The sequence below is a fragment of the Peromyscus maniculatus genome, chromosome 13 (assembly GCF_049852395.1).
Source record: "Peromyscus maniculatus bairdii isolate BWxNUB_F1_BW_parent chromosome 13, HU_Pman_BW_mat_3.1, whole genome shotgun sequence".
Lineage (NCBI taxonomy): Eukaryota > Metazoa > Chordata > Mammalia > Rodentia > Cricetidae > Peromyscus > Peromyscus maniculatus.
The window spans coordinates 55,739,852-55,761,579 of NC_134864.1; the positions used below are offsets into that span (position 1 = coordinate 55,739,852).

The 21,728-nt window shown below is 46.1% G+C and overlaps 1 protein-coding gene across 1 annotated transcript in view; it reads right to left on the bottom strand.

The window, feature by feature from the left end:
• Positions 1 to 1,372: 1,372 nt before the first annotated feature.
• LOC102906072 (aldehyde oxidase 2) overlaps positions 1,373 to 21,728 on the bottom strand; it is a 102,983-nt gene continuing 82,627 nt past the window's right edge. Inside the window, exons 35-36 of the mRNA XM_076550488.1 lie at positions 6,337 to 6,411; positions 1,373 to 2,997 (exon numbers count right to left, since the gene is read on the bottom strand). Of these exons, the coding sequence (XP_076406603.1) occupies positions 6,358 to 6,411 (54 nt within the window). The 3' untranslated portion in view covers positions 1,373 to 2,997; positions 6,337 to 6,357. The remainder of the gene's footprint in view (positions 2,998 to 6,336; positions 6,412 to 21,728) is intronic.

Below are 21,728 nucleotides of genomic sequence, written 5' to 3' on the forward strand. Positions count from 1 at the left end.
TTCAAGGTGAGCCTGGGTTTCTTGAGAGCCTGCTGAGACAAAGAGAGGAACCACAGTTCCTTTCAGCCGAATGTGGAGACAGAGGCTTGCAACCTCAGTACTCAAAAGGCTGATGGAGGAGTCCCACAAGTTCTAAGCCAGCCTGCGCTACACAGTAAAACACAAATCTTAAATCTTAAAACAGGGGCAAGCAGCGTGTGATGGTGCACGATCTTTTTCTTTTTTCTTTTCTTTTTTCTTTTTTTTTTTTTGGTTTTTCAAGACAGGGTTTCTCTGTGTAGCTTTGAGCCTTTCCTGGATCTCGCTCTGTAGACCAGGCTGGCCTCGAACTCACAAAGATCCGCCTGGCTCTGTCTCCCAAGTGCTGGGATTAAAGGTGTGTGCCACCACCGCCTGACTGGCCCACGATCTTAATCCAAGCACTTGGGAAGTAGAGGCAGGTGGATCTCTGTGACTTCCAGCAGCCTGGTCTACTTAGTGAGTTCCAGGACAGTCAGGGCTACATAGTAGGACTCTGACTCAAAAAAATCAAAACAGAACAGGGGCAGAAATTAGGTACTTAAAAAAAAGTCTTTATTATCTGTGGTGTTGTGTGCCATAGCACACACATGTGTGGAGATCAGAGGAAAATATGGGTTGGTCCTCTCCTTCATGAGGGACCCAGGGAAAGTTCCTCAGGTTTGGCAACCTTTATTCACTGAGCCGTCTTGCTGGCCCAGTACTTTTTTCTTTTCTTTTTTCTTTAGATTTTTCCAACATTGTGACATTTGGTCATCCTAAGGGCAACTCTGATCTTGACAAAACTTTATGGGTTTTGGGAAGAGTCATTTATTGGCACAAAGAGTAAAATGTAGGGGCTGGAGAGGTTGTCCAGGGGCCGAAAGCACTTGTTGTTTTAGAGGACCCAGGTTCGGTTCCCAGCACCCACACGGTGGCTCACAACATTTCTAACTCCAGTTCCAGGGGATCCAGTGCTTTCTCCTGATTCCCAAAGGTTGTAGGCATGCATGTAGTATACAGAAACACACAAAGACAAAACACTCATACATATAAAGTAAAAATAAATGAAAAAGAAAAAAACCTCTTAATAAACTCCTACTCTGGTTCATCCCGTTCATCCTGAATTGTTTTCGGAAGCAAAATCAAGAACCTTAGCTTCCCCTGAGCTGAGGTCTTCGGAAAGAAGGCTTGGGCTGCTGTGTGTGTGTGGCTGTATCAGCTGGGGCCCCAGGCTGCTGAGAAACCCAGAGAACAAGTTTCAAGTATATGACTTCAAATGTGATTTTTTTTTCTTTTTTGAGACACAGTCTTATGAAATAGCCTGACTGGCCTGGAACTCACTACGTAGACCAGGCTGACCTTGAATCAAATGTGATTTTAAAAAGGACTTTATTAAGATTTGTAATCTCCAGATTCTAGTACATCAATTTACAGGAGTAATTTGTATGCAATACCCCACTCATTTTGGTATTTAGAAGACCACCAAAGAAAATACACTTCCAGTAACTACCCTTATCCCCAAGAAACCAAATTAAAAAAAAAAACAACCCAACTATATGGATAACCATTTAAAATAATACAAATGATAAAGCAAATTTTTGTCATTGTTCAGCTAAGGAGTTTGTTTTCAAGAGAGCTCAGATTTGTCTTATTAATTTCAAATTTCCACCTCCGCCCCCTCTGGAAAGCTCGCTCGCCTTTCTGCCCTCATGCCTTAGCTTGTCCTGCCCCAGAGTCTGTCTTCTGTTCCTCTGCTCACTTTCTCCATGGGAATCCTGTGCCCGGGGAACCTCTAAAGTCAGCAGATGGACCTGTGGACCGCTGTGCTCTGGTCCCTGCAAGCCAATGCTTCTGTGTCCCTGAGTGACATGAGCCTCCCCCCGCCCCCACCGGCTTTCCAGCATGCACCACTCACCAGTTACCTCCAGCTCTCAGCTCAACCTCACCTTCTCTGCCCACTTCTAGACCATCCACCAGGACATATGAACCCCGACTGCTGGCTTTCTCCTCTACTTTCTGTTCAATTTATATGCTGGTTTCTCCTCCTTTGAAAGCTCTTAAAACCCAGATTGGACTTCCATGGACCCTGCATATTTTATCATTTATTGTTTTTAGTTTTATTTTTGTTGTGCTGGGGATCAAACTCAGGACTGATGTAGGACATACTAGGCAAACCCTCCATCACTGACCTACATTTTAACTCCTAAATATCTTAAACCCCAGTTCAGCTCGAGGTTGATTACAATTTATGATTCACTTACCCTGTTACCTATTTCATGCATGGGAAACTGAGCCATCCAGTATTTCTGAAGCTCTGTTGTCATAGCAGATGTTTTCCATGAAAAGTAAAACAAAACAAACAACCTCCTCCACAAAGAGCCCACAGAAATAAATAAAAGCAAAACGTTTTGTGATATTGCATTCAAAAGTCTGTGTACCGTTTTTCCCCTTCAGATTCCAAAGGGAATGCTCCCGTGCTGAAGGGTCATCTAACACAAGGAAACCACCACTTCTTTTCTGTTAAATGCACGGACACAGACCCACAGCCCATTCCTGGTGAAAAGAAAACCAAACCTCGCAGAAACGGTGCCCTGCTGGGGCTCAGTGGCTCCTGCATCCAAAGCATCCCTGGACAAAGGAATTCCATGTTTATCTGCTGGGAGCGTTTTTCAGGCAAAGATGGCGTCTGCACACACGGGGGTCTCCTCTTTGGTCCTTCTGCACCAACGTTTACTCAGGTTTTTTTTTTTTTTTTTGAGGCAAATCATTAAACATGCTTCGAGAGTGCGGCTGTGATTGTCTGGTGGCCTCCAGGCTGAGGACACTAAGAGAATGATTTGTACGAACTGATTTATCTTGCTAATGGAGTTAGATTTGAATAATGGTTCTAAACTTTGTGATATGGCTCACACCCCTCTCTCCCACCCAATAGTATAGGAATATCGGTTTGGAGTCCAGTCATGATTAGGCAGTCTTTTTGCTTGAGTACGGAAATACCTGAGGGAGGAAAAAGAGAATAGTTAGAAACAAAACTCCCCCAAGTTAAAAAAAAAAAAAGGATTCTTGGAGGCCAGAGGATCTAGAGTTCAAGGCCAATCTGGGTTACATGAGACCCTGTCTACAAAAAAGTGGAGAGTGGTGGAGGTGAGCTGGTGAGGTGAGCTGGTGGAGGTGAGCTGGTGAGGTGAGCTGGTGAGGAGAGCTGGTGAGGTCACCTAGCCTGACAACCTGCTTTTTTTTTTGTTTGTTTGTTTGTTTGTTTGTTTTTTGAGACAGGGTTTCTCTGTGTAGCTTTGTGCCTTTCCTGGATCTCACTCTGTAGCCCAGGCTGGCCTCGAACTCACAAAGATCCGCCTGGCTCTGCCTCCTGAGTGCTGGGATTAAAGGCGTGCGCCACCACTGCCCGGCGGCAACCTGCTTTTGAAGTGAGAGAACAACTTTTGGGCATTGGTTCAATCTGATGAAGCCTGTTCTTTCCTACCACGTATGTCCTGGGGATTGAACTCATGTAACAAGGGCCCTTGCTCACCAAACTGAGCCATCTTGCCAACTCTGTTTTTGTTTTTTGTTTTTTTGTTTTTTTTGTTTTTTTGGTTTTTCGAGGCAGGGTTTCTCTGTGTAGCTTTGCGCCTTTCCTGGAACTCACTTGGTAGCCCAGGCTGGCCTCGAACTCACAGAGATCTGCCTGTCTCTGCCTCCCAAGTGCTGGGATTAAAGGCGTTCGCCACCACCGCCCAGCTGTTTTTTGTTTTTTGAGACAGGGTTTCTCTGTGTAGTTTTGGTGCCTGTCCCGGATCTCGCTCTGTAGACCAGGCTGGCCTCGAACTCACAGAGATCTGCCTGGCTCTGCCTCCCGAGTGCTGGGATTAAAGGCGTGCACTACCACCGCCCAGCTGCCAGCTCTGTTTTTAAGAGACAGGGTGTCATGTAGCTCCGGCTGGCCTAGAACTTAATGTGCTGCCGACGCTGGTCTTGAGCAGATCCTCTTGCTCCCATCTTCCACACGCCGCCGGGATTACAAGCCACACCCAGAGAGAGGTACAAAGTCAGTGTTTAACATTTGCTTATAGAGCAAACACAGGAGCTACTTTGAGGAGTTCAGAGAGTTGAGGTTATAGGTGAGAGATACTAAGAATGAAATTCACAACTAAGCTTTGTCTTAATTGCACAGCATGAAAAAAATAATCCCGACACAAAAATAGGTGTAAACGGTAAAGTGGAGCGGGGTTGGTTCTATTTTTATTTTCTTCCTCTCTTCACCCCCGCACCCCTCTCTCTTTGTGCTGGAGAGTGACCTCCTGCCTGACGGAGCACTCTGCCACTGAGCTACATCTCCAACCCCAGTTCCTTTTTTCTGTGTCTGTCTCGCCATCTATGGACGGTCCTAACTTTCAAGACGTCACAGAAGTTGATGACACAGTTCTCTGGTGCTCTCTTCTTTCTTTCTTTCAAGGTTTAATTTTAATTACGTGTTCGTGCATGGGTGTTCGTGTGTGCATGCATGTGCCTGTGGAGGCCAGAGGCTTCCGATCCCCTGGAGCTGGAGTTACAGGCATTCAGGGCTGGGAAGTCAACTCTGGGAGAGTAGCACACTCTCTTAACCACTGAGATCTCTCTCCTCTCCTCCCTCTCTCCCTCTTTCCTCCCTTTTTCTTTTTGAGGCAGGGTCTCATGTGGCTCAGGCTGTCCTTGAACTTGCTGTGCGACCTACCTCCTGATCCCTACTGCCTCCCGTCCCAAGTGCTAGGATGGCAGCCATGTGTTATCAGGCCTTTCAGAGCTACCTTGCCAAACTCTAAACCCCGCCCCCCCCTCTGTGTGTGTGTGTGTGTGTGTGTGTGTGTGTGTGTGTGTGTGATGTGTAATAAGTGAGCTGGGCAGTGGTGGCGCACACTTTAATCCCAGCACTCTGGAGGCAGAGGCAGGCGGATCCCTATGAGTTCCAGGGCAGCCATGGATACATAGTGAGACCCTATCTCAAAAAGAAAGGGGGGGGGGGTTGGGGATTTAGCTCAGTGGTAGAGCGCTTGCCTAGCAAGCACAAGGCTTGCTAAAAATAAATAAAAAGAAAGAAAGAGCAGTCAGTGTTCTTAACCACTGAGCCATCTTTCCAGCACTCAGACCTCATTCCCCCCCCCCAACAGGATCTTTCACTGAACACAGAGTTTTTCGGCCTCCCCACTGCTAAGCTTATAGACGCCACCACTTTAACGTGGGTGCTAGGGATTCAAACTCAGATTTTTATGCCTGTGTAGCGAGCATCTTACCCACAGAGTGATCTCCTCAGCCCCCCAGAGTTTGGTTTTCTGACGATGACAACATATTTCATATCTGGGAACCTCAGTGCCGCTCTCCAAAGCCTTTGGGAGGCAGCACAAAGTTGAAGGAGCTGGACCCCCCCCCCCCCAAACAGGTAACTCCTCTAGACGACAGCAGTCAGTCTGAATGAATATTAAGTATTAGATTCAGGTTCTTTAGGAGAGGACACCATTTGAAATGATCTTTGTAACACGCCATTTACCTATGCTCTATACTTCTCTGGATTTTAGCATGTGTTTCTTGCTTGATATTGTTTGCATTGGTTGTAGTTACATCTTATCTAGGTCATTATCCCTCATTATTTCTGGACAATATTTGATAACCATTCCTTTGTATATAGTCTTGTATTAGGTTAGAACCTTCTTATTTAGACAAAAAGGGGGAGATGTAGTGGGTAGCCATTCCAGCTTGGATCTGAAGTTCCAACCCCCATTGAGACTCTGGCAATTGTCACGCCTACGAGGCGGGGCCAAGGGAGGCACCTGGAGACCTGAGATCTGGATGGGCGAGCGCTCTCTCTGTTCCTGGACCCTTGATGGTGGAGGTTGACCTAGCAGAGCTCCAGAGAACACCGCTGGACTGTGATAAACCTTCCCCAGACCCCCACGACCTACCTACCCCTTCATTTATAAGTTACCCACTAAATAAATCTTTTTAACTACGAGGAGTGGCCTTAATAATTTCACCAATAGATCTGGCTTTAGTTTTGCACTTAAGTTGCAAGTATCTCACACAAATCAGAGACCAGAATGTTTAAAATGTCTTGATCTACTCCCTTCTCATTTTTTAAATTTTATTTAAAAAGAAAAGGAAAAACTGCCCTGTTGGCTATAATCTCCTGACAGGCATCCTCCTTGTTCAAAGCCATGAATGCTTAATGTGGCGACTTAAAATTTTGCCAGCTGGGATACTGTTATTTGATTGAATACTTGCATCCATCTCGGGTTCCATGGAACATAGTTTGAAAACCCCCTTTCCCTTTCTTGGAGTGATTATCATTTAATTCAATGGTCTCACCTCTCAGGAAATGACAGCAGCTTAAGCTATAGGTATAGACCAAGGTTTAAATGTCTTCGGGTCATCTCTTGGGATCTAAGGAAAAAAATAATAAAAGAGCAAAATGTAACATGTGTTGGAATGCATATACTACTACACTATTTGATCAGAGAAATCATACCAAATATTTATATCTATCTATCTATCTATCTATCTATCTATCTATCTATCTATCTATCCATCTATCCATCTATCCATCTATCCATCTATCCATCTATCTATCTATCTATCTGAGACAGGTTCTCACTATATGCTTGTGGCTGACCTGAAACTCTCTATAGAGATCAGGCTGGCCTGGAACCCACAGAGATCTGCCTGCCTCTGCCTCCTGAGTGCTGGGATTAAAGGTGTGAGCCACCATGCCTGGCTGTATTAAATCTCAAGGTTTCAAAAACTTCTCATAAGAGAAGGCAGGGAGCCGGGCGGTGGTGGCGCACGCCTTTAATCTCAGCACTCAGGAGGCAGAGACAGGTGGATCTCTTTGAGTTCGAGTCCAGCCTAGGCTACAGAGTGAGTTCCAGGACAGGTACCAAAGCTACAGAGAAACTCTGTCTTGAGAGAGAGAGAGAGAACAGAGTTTTTTTGTTCCTGAGGAACTGGACCCTGGCATTCCTTTCAAATGATAACTTTTATCAGCACAGTGCTCAACACAACTATGCTAAAAGGCCAGCATCAAATGATAAACAACCCTCTCTCTCTCTCTCTCTCTCTCTCTCTCTCTCTCTCTCTCTCTCTCTCTCTCTCTCTCTCTCTCTCTCTCTCTCCAGCCCTGGCTATCCTGGAACTTGCTCTGTAGACCAGGCTGGCCTCGAACTCAGACATCTGCCTGCCTCTGCCTCCTGAGAGCTGGGATTAACTTTTAAAAGACAGACAGTGTAGCACTGTTAGGTGTGGGGCTCATGCATATAATCTCAACACTTGGGAAATTGAAGGAGAAGGATGTCCAGGTTGAAGCCAGCAGAGCCCACATATTACGCAGTCAAAAGAAGAAGAAGCCGGTGGATTGGTGCTGTAATCTCTCCTATAGCGTTAAGTAACAGGACATGTCCACGAGTCCCCTATCTTTTTTAACTCTCCAAGAATGAGTCCCTGAAGAATTGCAGACCCTTGGAATGTATGTGGGGAGGGGACATGAGAAGAGAATGTGACTGGGTTAGGATGCTCGTTCCCACTGTTGTGGAGACAGCCCTGTCTGCAGCATCAGGCACAGGATGGTGTTGTGCCCTGTCTGTAACAACAGGCACTCGTGGATGATGTGTGCCCTGTCTGCAGCATCAGGAACAGGAAGGTGTGTGCTCCGTCTGTAACAACAGGCACTCGTGGATGATGTGTGTCCTGTCTGTAACATCAGGCACGCGTGGATGTGGATGATGTGTGCTTTTACCAGTTAAATCCCAAGCTCTCTTTACTATCTCTTTACTACAGGTTCCCTGGTTTCGCTCCTTTATCTTCCCTGTGGTCTTGATAGTGATCTCCTCTGAGAATTCATCCTCTTAATTCATTACCTGTCCTATGCTCATGTTTTTTGTTTGAAGGCTGACCTTTAGGTCCATTTTAAATTCAGTTTTTGGTGCTGAGGATCAAACCCAGAGACTTGCGCAACCTAAGCATGTGCTCTATCTCTGAGCTACATCCCTGACCTACAAAGGTGTTAAAAATAAAAATTTAGGGCAGCGGCGGTGCACACCTTAAGTCCCAGAATTTGAGAGGTAGAGCCAGGCGGATCTCTGTGAGTTCGAGACCAGCCTGGTCTACAGAGCAAGTTCCAGGACAGGCACCAAAACTACACAGAGAAACCCTGTCTCAGGAAAACAAAACAAACAACAACAACAACAAAAGTGATAAAAAAAAAAAAAGTGCTGGGTGGTGGTAGTGTACATCTCTAATCCCAGCACCCGGGAGGCAGAGCCAGGCGGATCTCTGTGAGTTCGAGGCCAGCCTGGTCTGCAGAGCGAGATCCAGGACAGGCTCCAAAGCTACACAGAGAAACCCTGTCTCCCAATCTCCTCCCGCCCCCCCAATTCAATTCTTGGCTGGGTGTGTTGACACAGCTGGTGATCCAACCCTTGGGATGCAGAAGCAAGAGGGGTCATCTCAAGTTCGAGGCCAGCCTCCTTACTACAAAGTGAGTCCAGGCCAGTCAGGACTACACAATGAGACCTTGTCTGAAAACCAGGAACTGGCAAGACGGCTTGGTGGGTAAAGGCACCCGCTGCCAGTCTTGACAACCTGAGTTTGATTTCCCAGGCACACGGTGGAAGGAGAGAGCTGATTCCGCCACGTTGTCCTCTGACTTCTGACGCATGTATCTAATTCTTCTTTCCCCCCCCCCCCCTTCTTTTTGAGACAGGGTTTCTCTGTGAAACTGTCAGGGCTATCCTGGAACTCTCTCTGTAGATCAGGCTGGCCTCAAACTCACAGTCTCCCGAGTGCTGGAATTAAAGGTGTGCACCACCATCACACAGCTATCTAATTATTCTTTCTCAATAAAATATGGGGAGTCAGATACCAGGGTAAGAACCTGCAACACCAGAGAAGCAGCAGAGCCACCAGTGGCCTCCTATCTCTTACGTTTCTCCATCCAAAAATGACTGAGATCTTCTCTAAGCCCCGCCTTAGTACTTCCTGACTCCTATCTGTCCGGTCCTCCAAAACCTCTATGGTTAAATTTGGTCAGCTAGTGGCTAGCTCCGCCCTCCGACTCAAAGCAAGCTCTATTGTCAAAATGTGATCAAAATATCACATAACAAACTTCCACCCACACCCAAGAATTAAAAAAAAAATGTAATTGAAAAAAAATTAAAATCAATTTGAATCAATCCAAACAAACAATCTGGACCCCTAGGCTGCTTTTTGTCCTAGGGTGGCGATCAGTATTCAGTCTGGTCTAACTTCCTCCCTAGTTTCTTGTGCTAAGAGGGTTTCCTTTCTTAGTCTGGGACTTCAACGGCCCCACGCTGATCTTGGGTGATAACTCTCCACCTTCTCCTCTTGTCTCTGTTCTGGGCTTGGCTGGCTCTTGATAACTCTGCTCAAAGCAACACATTCACTGAGAGGTCAAGGCCAGCGTCATGTGTACTTAGAGTCCACCTCTTAGATAATGTCTGGGGCCAGTCTCTTGTTTAGCTGTCTGTGCTGGTTGCCATCAATTAAATTCATGGAAATTGTAGCCTAGAGTTCCTCATCACCAGCGTTGTGCAATAAGGGTCAGCTCAGCAGGTCTGGGCTATCCAAATCCTACGGATTCCAAAGAGAGGTTTGGCCTTTGCAGTTCCTGGGAGAGAACTCCTCAGGCTTTGATATACCTGGTATCATCTCTGGAGCAAGGTCAGCTATGAGAGTAATTCCTTGCCTGTGTCACTGACTCCCAGTAAAAACTGGACTCTGGACCGAAGAGATGGTCACTATAAGCATGCACATATATACATAAATGTGAAAAAAAAATCCGGACAGGAAGGGGAGGCAAGACAATCTGATAGACAGTGGCATCTGAAAGGCCTATGCAAAGGATGCAAAATTAGCAAATGAGAGAAATGTATCAGCCAAGAGGAAGGCTGGATCTCTACACATACCCAGGCTTTACTAAATCGAACCGCTTGTGCAGGCACAGAGGCACTTCAGAGTGTCCCGAGGTGATTGACGGCACATTATGTTACTAAAACTCAGAGCTCTGGGTGGAGATTTTAGATGCTAGTGAAGCATGTAATACTCATGTAAGTTGCATGTAGAATTACATGTAACAGGGCCTGTGCCTTTAGAAGTGTATCCTTAATATATTCCTGTGGCAAATGTATTATGATAAAAAATATCTCATGCTGGGTGGTGGTGGTGCACACCTTTAATCCCAGCACTGGGAGGCAGAGCCAGGCAGATCTCTGTGAGTTCGAGGCCAGCCTGGGCTACCAAGTGAGTTCCAGGAAAGGCGCAAAGCTACACAGAGAAACCCTGTCTCAGAAAACAAAAACAAAACAAAACCTCTTACATTCTAAGAGACTGGAACTTTTTCAGGAGCTCACATCCAGAGTTAATAATACTTCCTGAAGCCACTTTCACCCACCCTGACGCACCTTGGCTCTATCCGCCTCCGGAGTGCTGTACCATAACACACAGACGTACAGACATACAGAGCTTTACCTGCTAAGCCATCCTACCAGCCCCTCAAGGGACTTTCCCCCATGAGCGAGCGGCTTTATTTCACACAAGATGCTGACGTAAGCTATTGGGGAAAAGATCCGCGGAGCTCAGGAAGACAGGGGGACTTTCTGTGTTAGGACTGCTGTCCCATGAGGACAGCACACTTCAAGGTCACCTTCAGTAAGGTCAAGGCCAGCAAGAACCAAATGAGAGCCTCTGCACTCCCGGGGCCTCTGGTGTGGACTCTTGAGATGTATATCTCAGGGTAGCGCACTTTTCTTTTTTCTCTGAGACAGGGTCTTATGGAGCCCAGGCTTGCCTCCAACGCCTTATGGCTGGGGGTGATCTTGACTTTCTGATCCTTCTGCCAGCAGGAGAGTTTTTTTGATTAAAAAAAAAAATCCATTCTATAACAGTATTAGAGGGCTGGCTACAGGTCGGATGTAGAGAGTACGTCTAATGTGTGTAAAGACCTGCACCCCATTGCTGGCACTACAAAAACACACCATGCCGTCGTCACCACCATGACTGTTAGGATTCCGGCCACGCCCCCCCCCCCCAGCAGGGTGACCGCACATGCGCAGCTCAGGAGCCAAGCAAGGGGTCTTCCGTCCTACGTAATCCGTGCGCTATGTGATTGTGCCATGCGAGCGGCGTGGTCACACAATCTGTGCATGAGTGGTACAGCCCCTTAAACCCACACGCACGCACGTGTGCCAGGAAATCCTTAAAAAGCGGGTCCTCCCCTCTCCTCCCCTCTCCTTCTGCTCTCTCCTCCTCCCTCCCCTCCCTCCTCCGCAGGTGTCTTTCCAACAGGCCTGGCCATGCTCTCTTCTGTCCTCCTCTCCTCCTAATAAAGCTCTGATACTCATCACCTCGCCTCATCACAGAGTAAAAGCGCCGCATTTAAAACCAACAACGACCACCAAAACTGGGCCAGGGAAGAACGCTTCAGCAGCAGAAGGATGGCTGTGCCCTGTCCCCAGGCACTGCAGGGGACAAACCCAGTCCCTGTGTCCCGGGCATAGTGTTTAAAGCAGAACCAGTTTTACAAGCTACGCGCCAAACGTCTTCCAAGGGCGGGGAGAAGAATGTGGCGAGGAAGGAGTCTGTACGCATCCAAGAGGCTGTATGCACATGTCTCAGGAGCAGGGCTTCAGTTCTTGGGGGAGATTCCACCCTGAGAAGCCTATACAGAGTCATGCATGCCTTCCGTTGTTTTCCGGCTCAGAGAATCCATATGACTGAGATCAAGGCTTGCCGATTATCTGTGGCTAAGACTGTAGCTAAACATGCTGGAGGCTGCCTGTTTCTGCTTGTCGTACATGCACCCCGGGAAATGGAATGCAGTCCTGTAGGACTGGCAGTGCCGACTCCTCTCGTGCAGAGAAATCGGAGCTGGGTATCCATACATACTGTGAGGGTTCAGCACACTTCATCTTGAGCGGCTGGTGTAGGTAGATGGGGCATCCGTTCTCAACTGCCTCTCCTCTGCCATCTGAGAGGAGGGGGCTCCCTAATTTAGTGAGCTAAGCAGGTGACTCACTTAAGGTTGCTGACGCCGAGTCTGGGCATCATGAGAAGAAAGTAGGCAGAGAGAACATGAGATATGGGGCTGGTGAGAGCAAGTCCTGTAGAGGAGGACCGGGGATCAAGGCCTGGGGACCGCCCCCCCCCACCTCGCCGGGTTTGCAGGTGAAAAGTGAGCCTACAGAAAGGAGGCCAGCCTCTTACACAGTAGCAGGGCTTGTCTCAGGGAGAGTCAGGCTAAGAAGGAAAGGACTTCTGAGTCTGTGGTGCTTGGGCGGCTCCTTCATGAGTCAGCAAGGCCAAGGCTGCTATTCAAAATGCTTTGTGAACTATGTGCAAACTTGTTTCTAGGCTGGGTTGTTCAATTTTAGCTTCCTGGAAAAGGAAACAACATGCTAATTGACTTTACTGTGTTTCTACCTTGTCATCCCCTAGATCTCTTCTCCCTTCTTTTTTTTTTTTTTCTTCTTCTCCCTGATGCTGGGGATTGAATTTAGGGCTTTGTGAGGCTGGACAAGCCTACCCCTCACCCAGAGCCCTCATACAGATCAATTTAATTTCTTTAATTTATTTAATTTCTTTCCCCTACTAGTAACAACAAGATCCCAAGTTATTTGTTTATTTTATTTTATTTTTTTTTCAGGACAGGGTTTCTCTGTGCAGCCCTGGCTGTTCTGGAACTCACTCTGTAGACCAGGCTGGTCTTGAACTCACAGAGATCCACCTGCCTCTGCCTCTGGAGTGCTGGGATTAAAGGGGTGAGCCACACATACCACATTTTTTGTTTCCTTTCACTCTGTCTCTGTCTCTGTCTCTCCCTCGTTCTCTCTATTCCCTCTCCCCTCCCCGCTTAATAAAACTTTCCACGTGGATGCCATGCCTGCCTGGTGTGACTAACTTTCCACCGTGTGGCCTCCCGCATGGTGTGTCTCCTTGGTTCAAACCCGCCAAGGCCTCCCGAGTGCCATTTCAGAACCGTACTTTAAAAAAAATCTCATTTTAAAACCTTTAAAGAAGCCCAGCGGTGGTGTGGCATACACTTTTAATCCCAGCACTCGGGAGGCAGAGGCAGGCGGATCTCTGTGAGTTTGAGGCCAGCCTGGTCTACAGAGCGAGATCCAGGACAGGCTCCAAAGCTACACAGAGAAACCCTGTTTCAAAAAATCAAAAAAGAAAAACAAAACAAAACAAAAAAAACACTTTTAAAGTTTTTTTTAAATCTTCTTCCTAAGTACTAATTTGAAACTTTATATCTCTTTCTTTTTATATATTTAAGAGAATTTTTTTTTCTTGTGGAATTGTGATTGATTACGTACAAAGCACATTTTTCTTCCTCTCATCACCAGAAAGGAAATGTCATAGAGATAACGCCTCCTGTTGGGCCAGGCCACTCAGAACTGCACACAATAGCATCATCAACACTGCTATTTACCAGAGATTAACTTCAAGAGAGAACCAAACCCAAATTCTCAAACCAATAAAGTTCTATGTGGGGCTGGCAAGAAAGCTTATTGGGTGAAGGCGCGTGCAACCAAGGCCTGCAACCCAAGTTCGATCCCTGGCACCACAGGATGAAGGGAGACCTGCCTCCAGCACATTGTCCTCTGACTCCCACACGGTGCACACACAAAATAGGTATTAAAACAAAACACAAACAAAAGTCTTGAACACCAGAACTCAATGTATAATAAACACTGACTCACTGGGATTTTTGTTTTGTTTTGGAAACAAGATGTTTACCCATGAAAATGTGGCTTTCAGTTGTAAGTTGCTGTTTGTTCTGGCCTCAGCAGGTCAACTTGGTTAATGTGGAAATAGTTTTTCAGCCTCGTCGGAGAGGCGTGTTTTGAAGGTCATTAACAGTTATGAGTATTTAGGGGAAAACTTAGCTCTAGTGTTTACGGAGCAACTTGTATTTACACAGTATTTTTACAGGCATTATTTCATTTAATTCCAGGGGAAAAGTACTGAGTATTTTACCTTCATTTCTGTTTAAGAAAAAGATCCAGGTAGGTTGTGATTTCTCTAGTGGTGGGGGAGAGGTTCCCGGATGAGGAGGCCCTGAACTTTCCAAGGCTCGTGTTTTAGTCCACAGAACTTCCCACGTTCTTAGTCATCAGAGCAGGCTCTGTTTTTTATTTCAGAATTCAAAGGTTAAATACAAAACCTGCTAGTATTTATGGTCTATGATGTGGGTTCTTGGGAATTCGAGCACTCTAAACCCTGAGCCACCTGGGCCTTCCCTCCCCTCCCCTCCTCTCCCCTCCCCTCCCCTCCCCTCCCCTCCCCTCCCCTCCCCTCCCCTCCCCTCCCCTCCCCTCTCCTCCCGTCTCTTCCCTTTCCCTCCCCTCCCCTCTCCTCCTCTCCCTTTCCTTTTTTTGATACAGGGTCTTCCTATGTAGCTCTGGCTAGCCTGGCACTCACTCAGTCCACTAGGCTGGGCTTGAACTTGAAATAATCCTCCTGTCCATGCCTTCCGAGCAAAAACAAAAATTATTTATTTCAGCCATGGTTATAACATTGCTTGTTGATGTGAATCATTTTATATATCCCCTTGACTTTTTTTTCTCCTCTCTGTGCTGAGGACCAAACCCCAAGGCATTTCGTATGCGAGGCAAAGGTGCTACGATTGAACTACACCCCTGATTTTAGATCCGCACATATACTTCAACTAAAATAAACAGCGGTCAACAGCCCAACATGGCGGCACAGGCCTGTAATCCCAGCGCTCAGCGCTCGAAAGTTAGCGGCAGGAGGATCAGGCACTCAAAATTGTCCTGGACCACACAGCAAACGGGAGGTCAGACTGAGCTGCATGAGACTGTAGCTGAGGTAGGTGTTCTTACCCTGTCCTGCTGTGTGAACTCTGATCCCACAGGACTTCAGTTTACTCCCCTGAGAGGAATGCCTCTGCCTTCCCAACGTATGCTTTCATATATTTCCTGCCCACCCCTCATCAATGCAGCTTAGCTCCCTCCAGGGCTGTATGCACACAGTCCCCATCCTGCCAGGAGACCTTCTGTACCCTGAGCTTGTCTGGTGTTGGTGATGAGAAATACTCTGTGTGTGTGTCTTTGCTTCTCTGTCCCTGATTGAACTCGGAGCTATCTGGAGTAAAAGCTTCACAGAATGCCAGGAAAGGGATGTGGAACAGCAGAGCCTTTCACACACACACACACACACACACACACACACACACACACACACACACCATATATACATATATATGTATGCACACAGAACATGTATATAAATTCCATACATAAACACACATGCTATATGCACACACACCATATATACATATATGTATATCTATGTATGCACACAGAACATACATACATATATATGTGTATATATGTATATATACACACAGCCATTTCACGTACATAAATTTCATACATAAACACACATTCTATACACATACACATATACATCTCACACAATTTTTTTTAAAACAGTGTCTCGCTATGGATCCCAGGCTGGCCTCAAATTCATGATCCTCCTGCTTCAGCCTCCCAAGGGCTGGTATCACAAGCACAGACTCACTGCTGCTTTTCCATTGGATAGAGGAGTGTGGCCATTTCCTGCAGAAGACTATTTTGTGTATTTCCGGTCTTCTGTCAGTGTCCTCTTTGCTCTTCTAGGGACGATTCACTCAAGGCTGGGTTTGAGGTATTTCCTCTTTGCTGGTGATCAGCTTAAGAAGGTATGGTGGTCTGACCAGCAATGGCCTCCTCAGACTCAGATATTTGAACGCTTAGTCACCAGGGAGCAGCACTGTTTAGAGGGGTTAGGGAGTGTGAAGTGTGGCCTTGCTGGAAGAAGTGTGTCACTAGGGGGTGGGTTTGGGGTTTCAGAACATGTCTTAGTTAACGCCATATTGCTGTGAAGAGACATCATGACCACAGCAACTCTTTTGTTTGTTTGTTTGTTTGTTTTTTTTAAAGATTTATTTATTTATTATGTATACAGAAGAGGGCACCAGATCTCATTACAGATGGTTGTGAGCCACCATGTGGTTGCTGGGAATTGAACTCGGGACCTCTGGAAGAGCAGTCAGTGCTCTTAACCTCTGAGCCATCTCTCCAGCCCCTTGTTTGTTTGTTTTAAGACGGGGTTTCTCTGTGTAGCATTGTGCCTTTCCTGGAACTCACTTGGTAGTCCAGGCTGGCCTCGAACTCACAGAGATCGGCCTGGCTCTGCCTCCCAAGTGCTGAGATTAAAGGCATGCGCCACCACTGCCCAGCCCACAGCAACTCTTATAAAGGAAAACATTGAATTGGTACTGGCTTACAGTTTCAGAGGTTTAGTCCATTAGCATCATGGTGGGACATGGAGGCATGCAGGTAGACATGGTGTTGGAGAAGGAGCTGAGAGTTCTACATCTGGATCCATAGGCAGCAGGAAGAGAAAGAGAGAGAGAGAGAGAGAGAGAGAGAGAGAGAGAGAGAGAGAGAGAGAGAGAGAGCGAGCCCCCTGGGCCTGGCTTGAGCATCTGAAACTTCAAAGCCCACACCCAGTGACACACTTCCAACAAGGCCACACCTCCTAATAGTGCCAGTCCTTGGTGACCAAGCATTCAAATCTATGAGCTTATGGGGGCCATTCTTACACCACGGAATCCCAAGCTAGGCCTAGAGTCTCTCTCTCATCCTGCTGCCTGTGGGTCTGGATATAGAACTCCCGGCTCCTTCTTCAGCACATGCTGCCTACATGCCACCATTTTCCTGCCATGACGATAAGAAAGCAACTCTGGGGTCCCCCAAGTCTTATCAGGGAATGGCCAATATTTTTATTCTTTCAAATATTCATGAGGCCAGTGGGATGACTTGGAATGTTACAGGCCAGGATAACCATGAAGAACAAATAGTTGCACTCCACGTGGTCCAAGCCACTTTAGGAGCAGTGGGGCTTATTACTCGGAGGACAACACTCTTCCCTGCCCCAGCTGTTTTTCCAGCTGTGCCTAGATGATGAGTTCGCAGCTTGGGTACACTGGGGAGATATGTTCTTTAGATTTAATAAGGAGTTTGAGTGATAGTTCATGGGAAAAGTACCTTCTCCACTCAGATTTCTAGGAATCCCTCCCCACAACACCGCTCGAATCCTTTCAAGAGTTCATGTCTGGGGTAAGCCCATTTTGTAAAATGAGTTTACAAATAAGATCTGCTGTACATGTGAGCATATTCAAAGTAAAAGCTGGCTAAAGTGTGTCACAGGAGTGGTGGAGGTGGCTCAGCTGATAAAGTTTGGATCCCTAGCACCTCTGCCAAAGGCCAGGGGCAGCAGTGTCACTGGGGAGGTGGAGACAGGAGGGTCTCTGGGGCTTACTGGCCAGCCAGCCCAGGGGACCAGAGAACTCCAGGTCCAGTGAGGGAACTTTATAAAACAACAACAACAGCAACAGGGTCTGGAGATTTGGCTCAACAGTTAAGAGCTCCTGCTGCTCTTCCAGAGGGCCAGAGTTTGGTTTTCAGAACCCATGTCAGGTGGCTCATAGGCTCATAACTGCCTGCAACTCAAGCTCCTGGGGATCCAGTGCTCTCTGCTGACCTCTGTGGGCCTCTGCACATATCTGCACACACAGGCAAGCATATATGTGCAGACATATGTAAAAACTAAATAAATAAACAGATAAATAAATCCTGAAAATATAAGGTGGAGATCAATCAAGGGAGACACCCAGTATCATTATCAGCCTCACTCTTACGCGCGTGCACACGTGCGTGCACGTGCACACACACACACTCGTACATACGTGCACACTCATGCACACACAACATAGTCACAGTTATTTCTCATTGAAAGGATTATGGTTGATTTCAACTTCCATCTTATTCTTTCCCACATATTCTAACTTTTCCAAAGTGGACATTGAATGAAAAAAAAAAAAAAAGAAATAAAAAGGAAAGGAGAGGACATGACTGCTTCTAGGCATGGTGGAGGAGAAAGTTTAGTGTATAGAATAGGAAGAGCATAGGTAGGTAGGTCCCTGGGAGAGTCCAGAGTGGATGTGATCAGACTGAGATGGGCCACTTGGGGAAAGGGGGTAGAGGGGAACCTGAGATGCGGCAGCCAGGAGACCAAAGGTACAAAAGGGCAGGTAACCAAAATGTCTGGATTATATATCCCCCTCTGGGGGAAGGGCTGCCCAGTCCCTGGGCTGGAGAGTTCAGGGTAGGGGGCAGGGAGTACTAGCCAGCCATACCCTGTAACAGGTTTGTAGTGGGTAGCCATTCTAGCTTTGATCTGGAAGTTCCAACCCCAATTGAGGCTTCAGCAACTGTCACGCCTACAAGGCGGGGCCAAGGGAGGCGCCAAGAGACCTGAGATCTGGATGGGCCAGCTCTCTCTCTTTTCCTGGACCCTAGAGAACACTGCTGGACTGCGATACACCTTCCCCAGACCCCAAGACCTACCTATCCCTTCATTTGTAAATTACCCACTAAATAGATCTTCCTTTTAACTATGTGGAGTGGCCTTAATAATTTCACCAATACAGGTAGTGACTGGGGGATGCTGGGAGAACCTAGTGACCAGATCTGCTTTGATATGTTAAATTGACACCTCAGCCATTTTTCCAGGGTTTGAAACTTAACAGACACATGTTACTTTTACTTTTATTTATCTATTGACAGTGTCTCACTAGGTAGCTCTGACTGTCCTGGAACTCACTCTGTAGACCAGGCTGGCCTCGAACTCACAGAGATCCACCTGCCTCTCTCTCCTGAGTGCTGGGATGAAAGGTGTGCACCACTATGTCCAGTGTGCGTTACTTTTATAAAGATAGCATGAAAAATTCTATTAAACTAAGTGCTGCGGAATCATCTTTTTGTACACTGTAAAGATGTGTCACTCTGACTGGTTTAACAAAAAGCTGAACAGCCAATAGCTAGGCAGGATTTTCAGGCACACGGGACACTGGGAAGAAGAAGTAGGGGCCAAGAGCCAGACGGGGAGGCAGCAAGACATGCAGGAGAACAGGTAAATGTCACGAGTCACAGGGCAACACACAGATGAATAGAGATGGGTTAATTTAAGTTATGAGAGCTATTGGGACAGGCCTCAGCTATCTTTCATAGTTCATAATAAGTCTCCGTGTTGTGATTTGGGAACTGGCTGGCAGGACAGAAAAATCTGCAAACAAATGGCACTTAATGTGGAGCCACATATTTCCACACAAGAAGACCCGAGAAAGCTTTAAAAAAAGGTTCCAAACACACAGAACCGAGCCGAACACGGCCTCTTAGTCCCACAGTCTCTCATGCTGGCTGAGGCACAGAGACACATCTCCCACCTGCTACCTGTGAATTTGAGTGGCCAGTGCGCCATGAGCTAAGCTGTGTGGGAGATTTAAGGTTTTGCTCCTGAGGGGCCGGAGAGATGGCTCAGAGGTTAAGAGCACTGGCTGCTCTTCCAGAGGTCCTGAGTTCAATTCCCAGCAACCACATGGTGGCTCACAACCTTCTATAGTGAGATCTGGTGCCTTCTTCTGGCAGCAAGTATACATGCAGGCAGAACACTGGTATACACAATAAACTTAATCTTTAAAAGAAAAAGATTTTGCTCATGAAGACAAAAAAAAGTTACAGATATGCTGTAAAGAAGCTTTTAATTGAGAAAACCTCCAAACAGGTTCCAGTGTTTTTAACAAGGTGTGTAGGCTTAAGAACAGAAAGAAAAGGGGTATAGACAGTCATCAAAAAATAGTAAAGTCTTTAAAGAGAGAGTAAAGTAATAAAAAAATAATAAGCCACAAAGAATGGAAAATACACAGGGAGTCTGGATCTTATATGGTGTCTTGTTAACTCTGAATTTTTAAATGTTAATGCACAAAAAAAAATAGCTCCTGAGAGACACTGGATTATGCAAACTGCTAAATAATACAACTATATATTTTTAAAATGTCTTAACTTCAAAACGGAAGTTGGACAATGTGTTGCATTGGGAGAGGAGGTTATGTTTTTGTTGCCATAAGAAACAAAAGGCTATGTATTCCTTCCAGATTAATAGAGATCAGATTTGACCAGGGGAGACCTCCTGGGTATCTTGGCTACAGACATGGGGGAGGAAATAAAAAAAAAAAAAACAACCTACAGGACAGGTGATGTGTAAGCTGATCCCCTTACATGGGAACAGCTCTGAGATAAGATGAGACATGATTAATCTTGTTGGCTACAGAGTCCTCGTGACTTATTATTACATGCCATCCTTCTTTCATATGGATGGCTAGAGATTTATATTACAGTTTGGTTATACAGTCCAAACGGACTTATAAAGCTGACAGATGCCTTTTACCTGCTCAAACATAAAACAAAAAATCATCTTTAACTGATTTGCACACAGCGCATTCCATACTTGTGTTAATGCAGATATGTGTGTTACCTTTGAAAGTTTGTGTGTTTTCAAAGCAAGGGGACCAGACACCAATGCAAATGGGTGGCCCAGGTGACCCAGCCTCTCAGAGTGCCTCTGTTGCAGTTTCTTCAGAGTTCTGCATCCGGAACAGCTTCAAGGCTGCTGGCTGAGATGTGTCAGCCTCACAGGCTATTCCAGCTAGGAATTTAGATAAGCCTTGCCCTTTCCCATTGCACAGAGCCTGGACAACAAATAATACAGCTAACTCTCCCAGGACTTGACCATTATCCCTAATTTCCCAGGGTCTCCTAAAGATGCCAGCACTTGCCAGGTGGTGGTGGCGCACACCTTTAATCCCAGCACTTGGGAGGCAGAGGCAGGTGGTTCTCTGTGAGTTCGAGGCCAGCCTGGTCTACAGAGTGAGTTCCAGGACAGGCTCCAAAGCTACACAGAGAAACCCTGTCTCGGGGGGGGGGGGGGGAATGCCAGTACTCCCAGATAACAGAAAGCAGTTTAGAGAACGTAATGCTCACATTCCCAAGAGGTGGGGTGGGTGGCTTTTGGTTATTCGATGGGTTGTAGATGTTTGGCATCATTTAGTTGGGTTGGTTACAAGTTATTATTGGTCATGGTCAGGGAAAAAACTAAACAAAGGAGATAGATTCAAGGATCTCTTTCTGAAGGAAAAAAGGGGGATATAGTATAGAAATGATGAAATAAAAGGGTGGATTGTTGAGTCTACCTTTAAACAACCACTAGTCTCAAATACTTTGCATTGGTATGGATTTTTGTATATTGATACCAATTTAAGGTTATTTTGTTATACTGTATATATGTTTCTATTCTTGTTTAAGTTATTGTATCCATGCAGCTCATTTTAAAATGTTATGTAAAGTTTTAGTCCTTGAAAGCTATTTAGGATAATAAATACAGGTAATAGTTAGTCATCTATAACTATCAAACTTGTAGTTATGTTTTCAAGTTCATAGAAACATATATTTTAGATAGATAGATGGTATTCAAACACTTCAGAGACCTACAGAATATGACATTTAAGAGGTTTTAAGCTGGGCGGTGGTGGTGCACGCCTTTAATTCCAGCACTCGGGAGGCAGAGGCAGGCAGATCTCTATGAGTTCAAGGCCAGCCTGGGCTACAGAGTGAGATCCAGGACAGGCACCAAAGCTACACAGAGAAACCCTGTCTCAAAAAACCAAATAAATAAATAAATAAATAAAATAAAATAAAATAAAATAAAAAAGAGGTTTTAATAACATAAGTCTTTTCATGACAGTGAGACACATGGCAGCACCAATTTACTTCAAAAAAAGA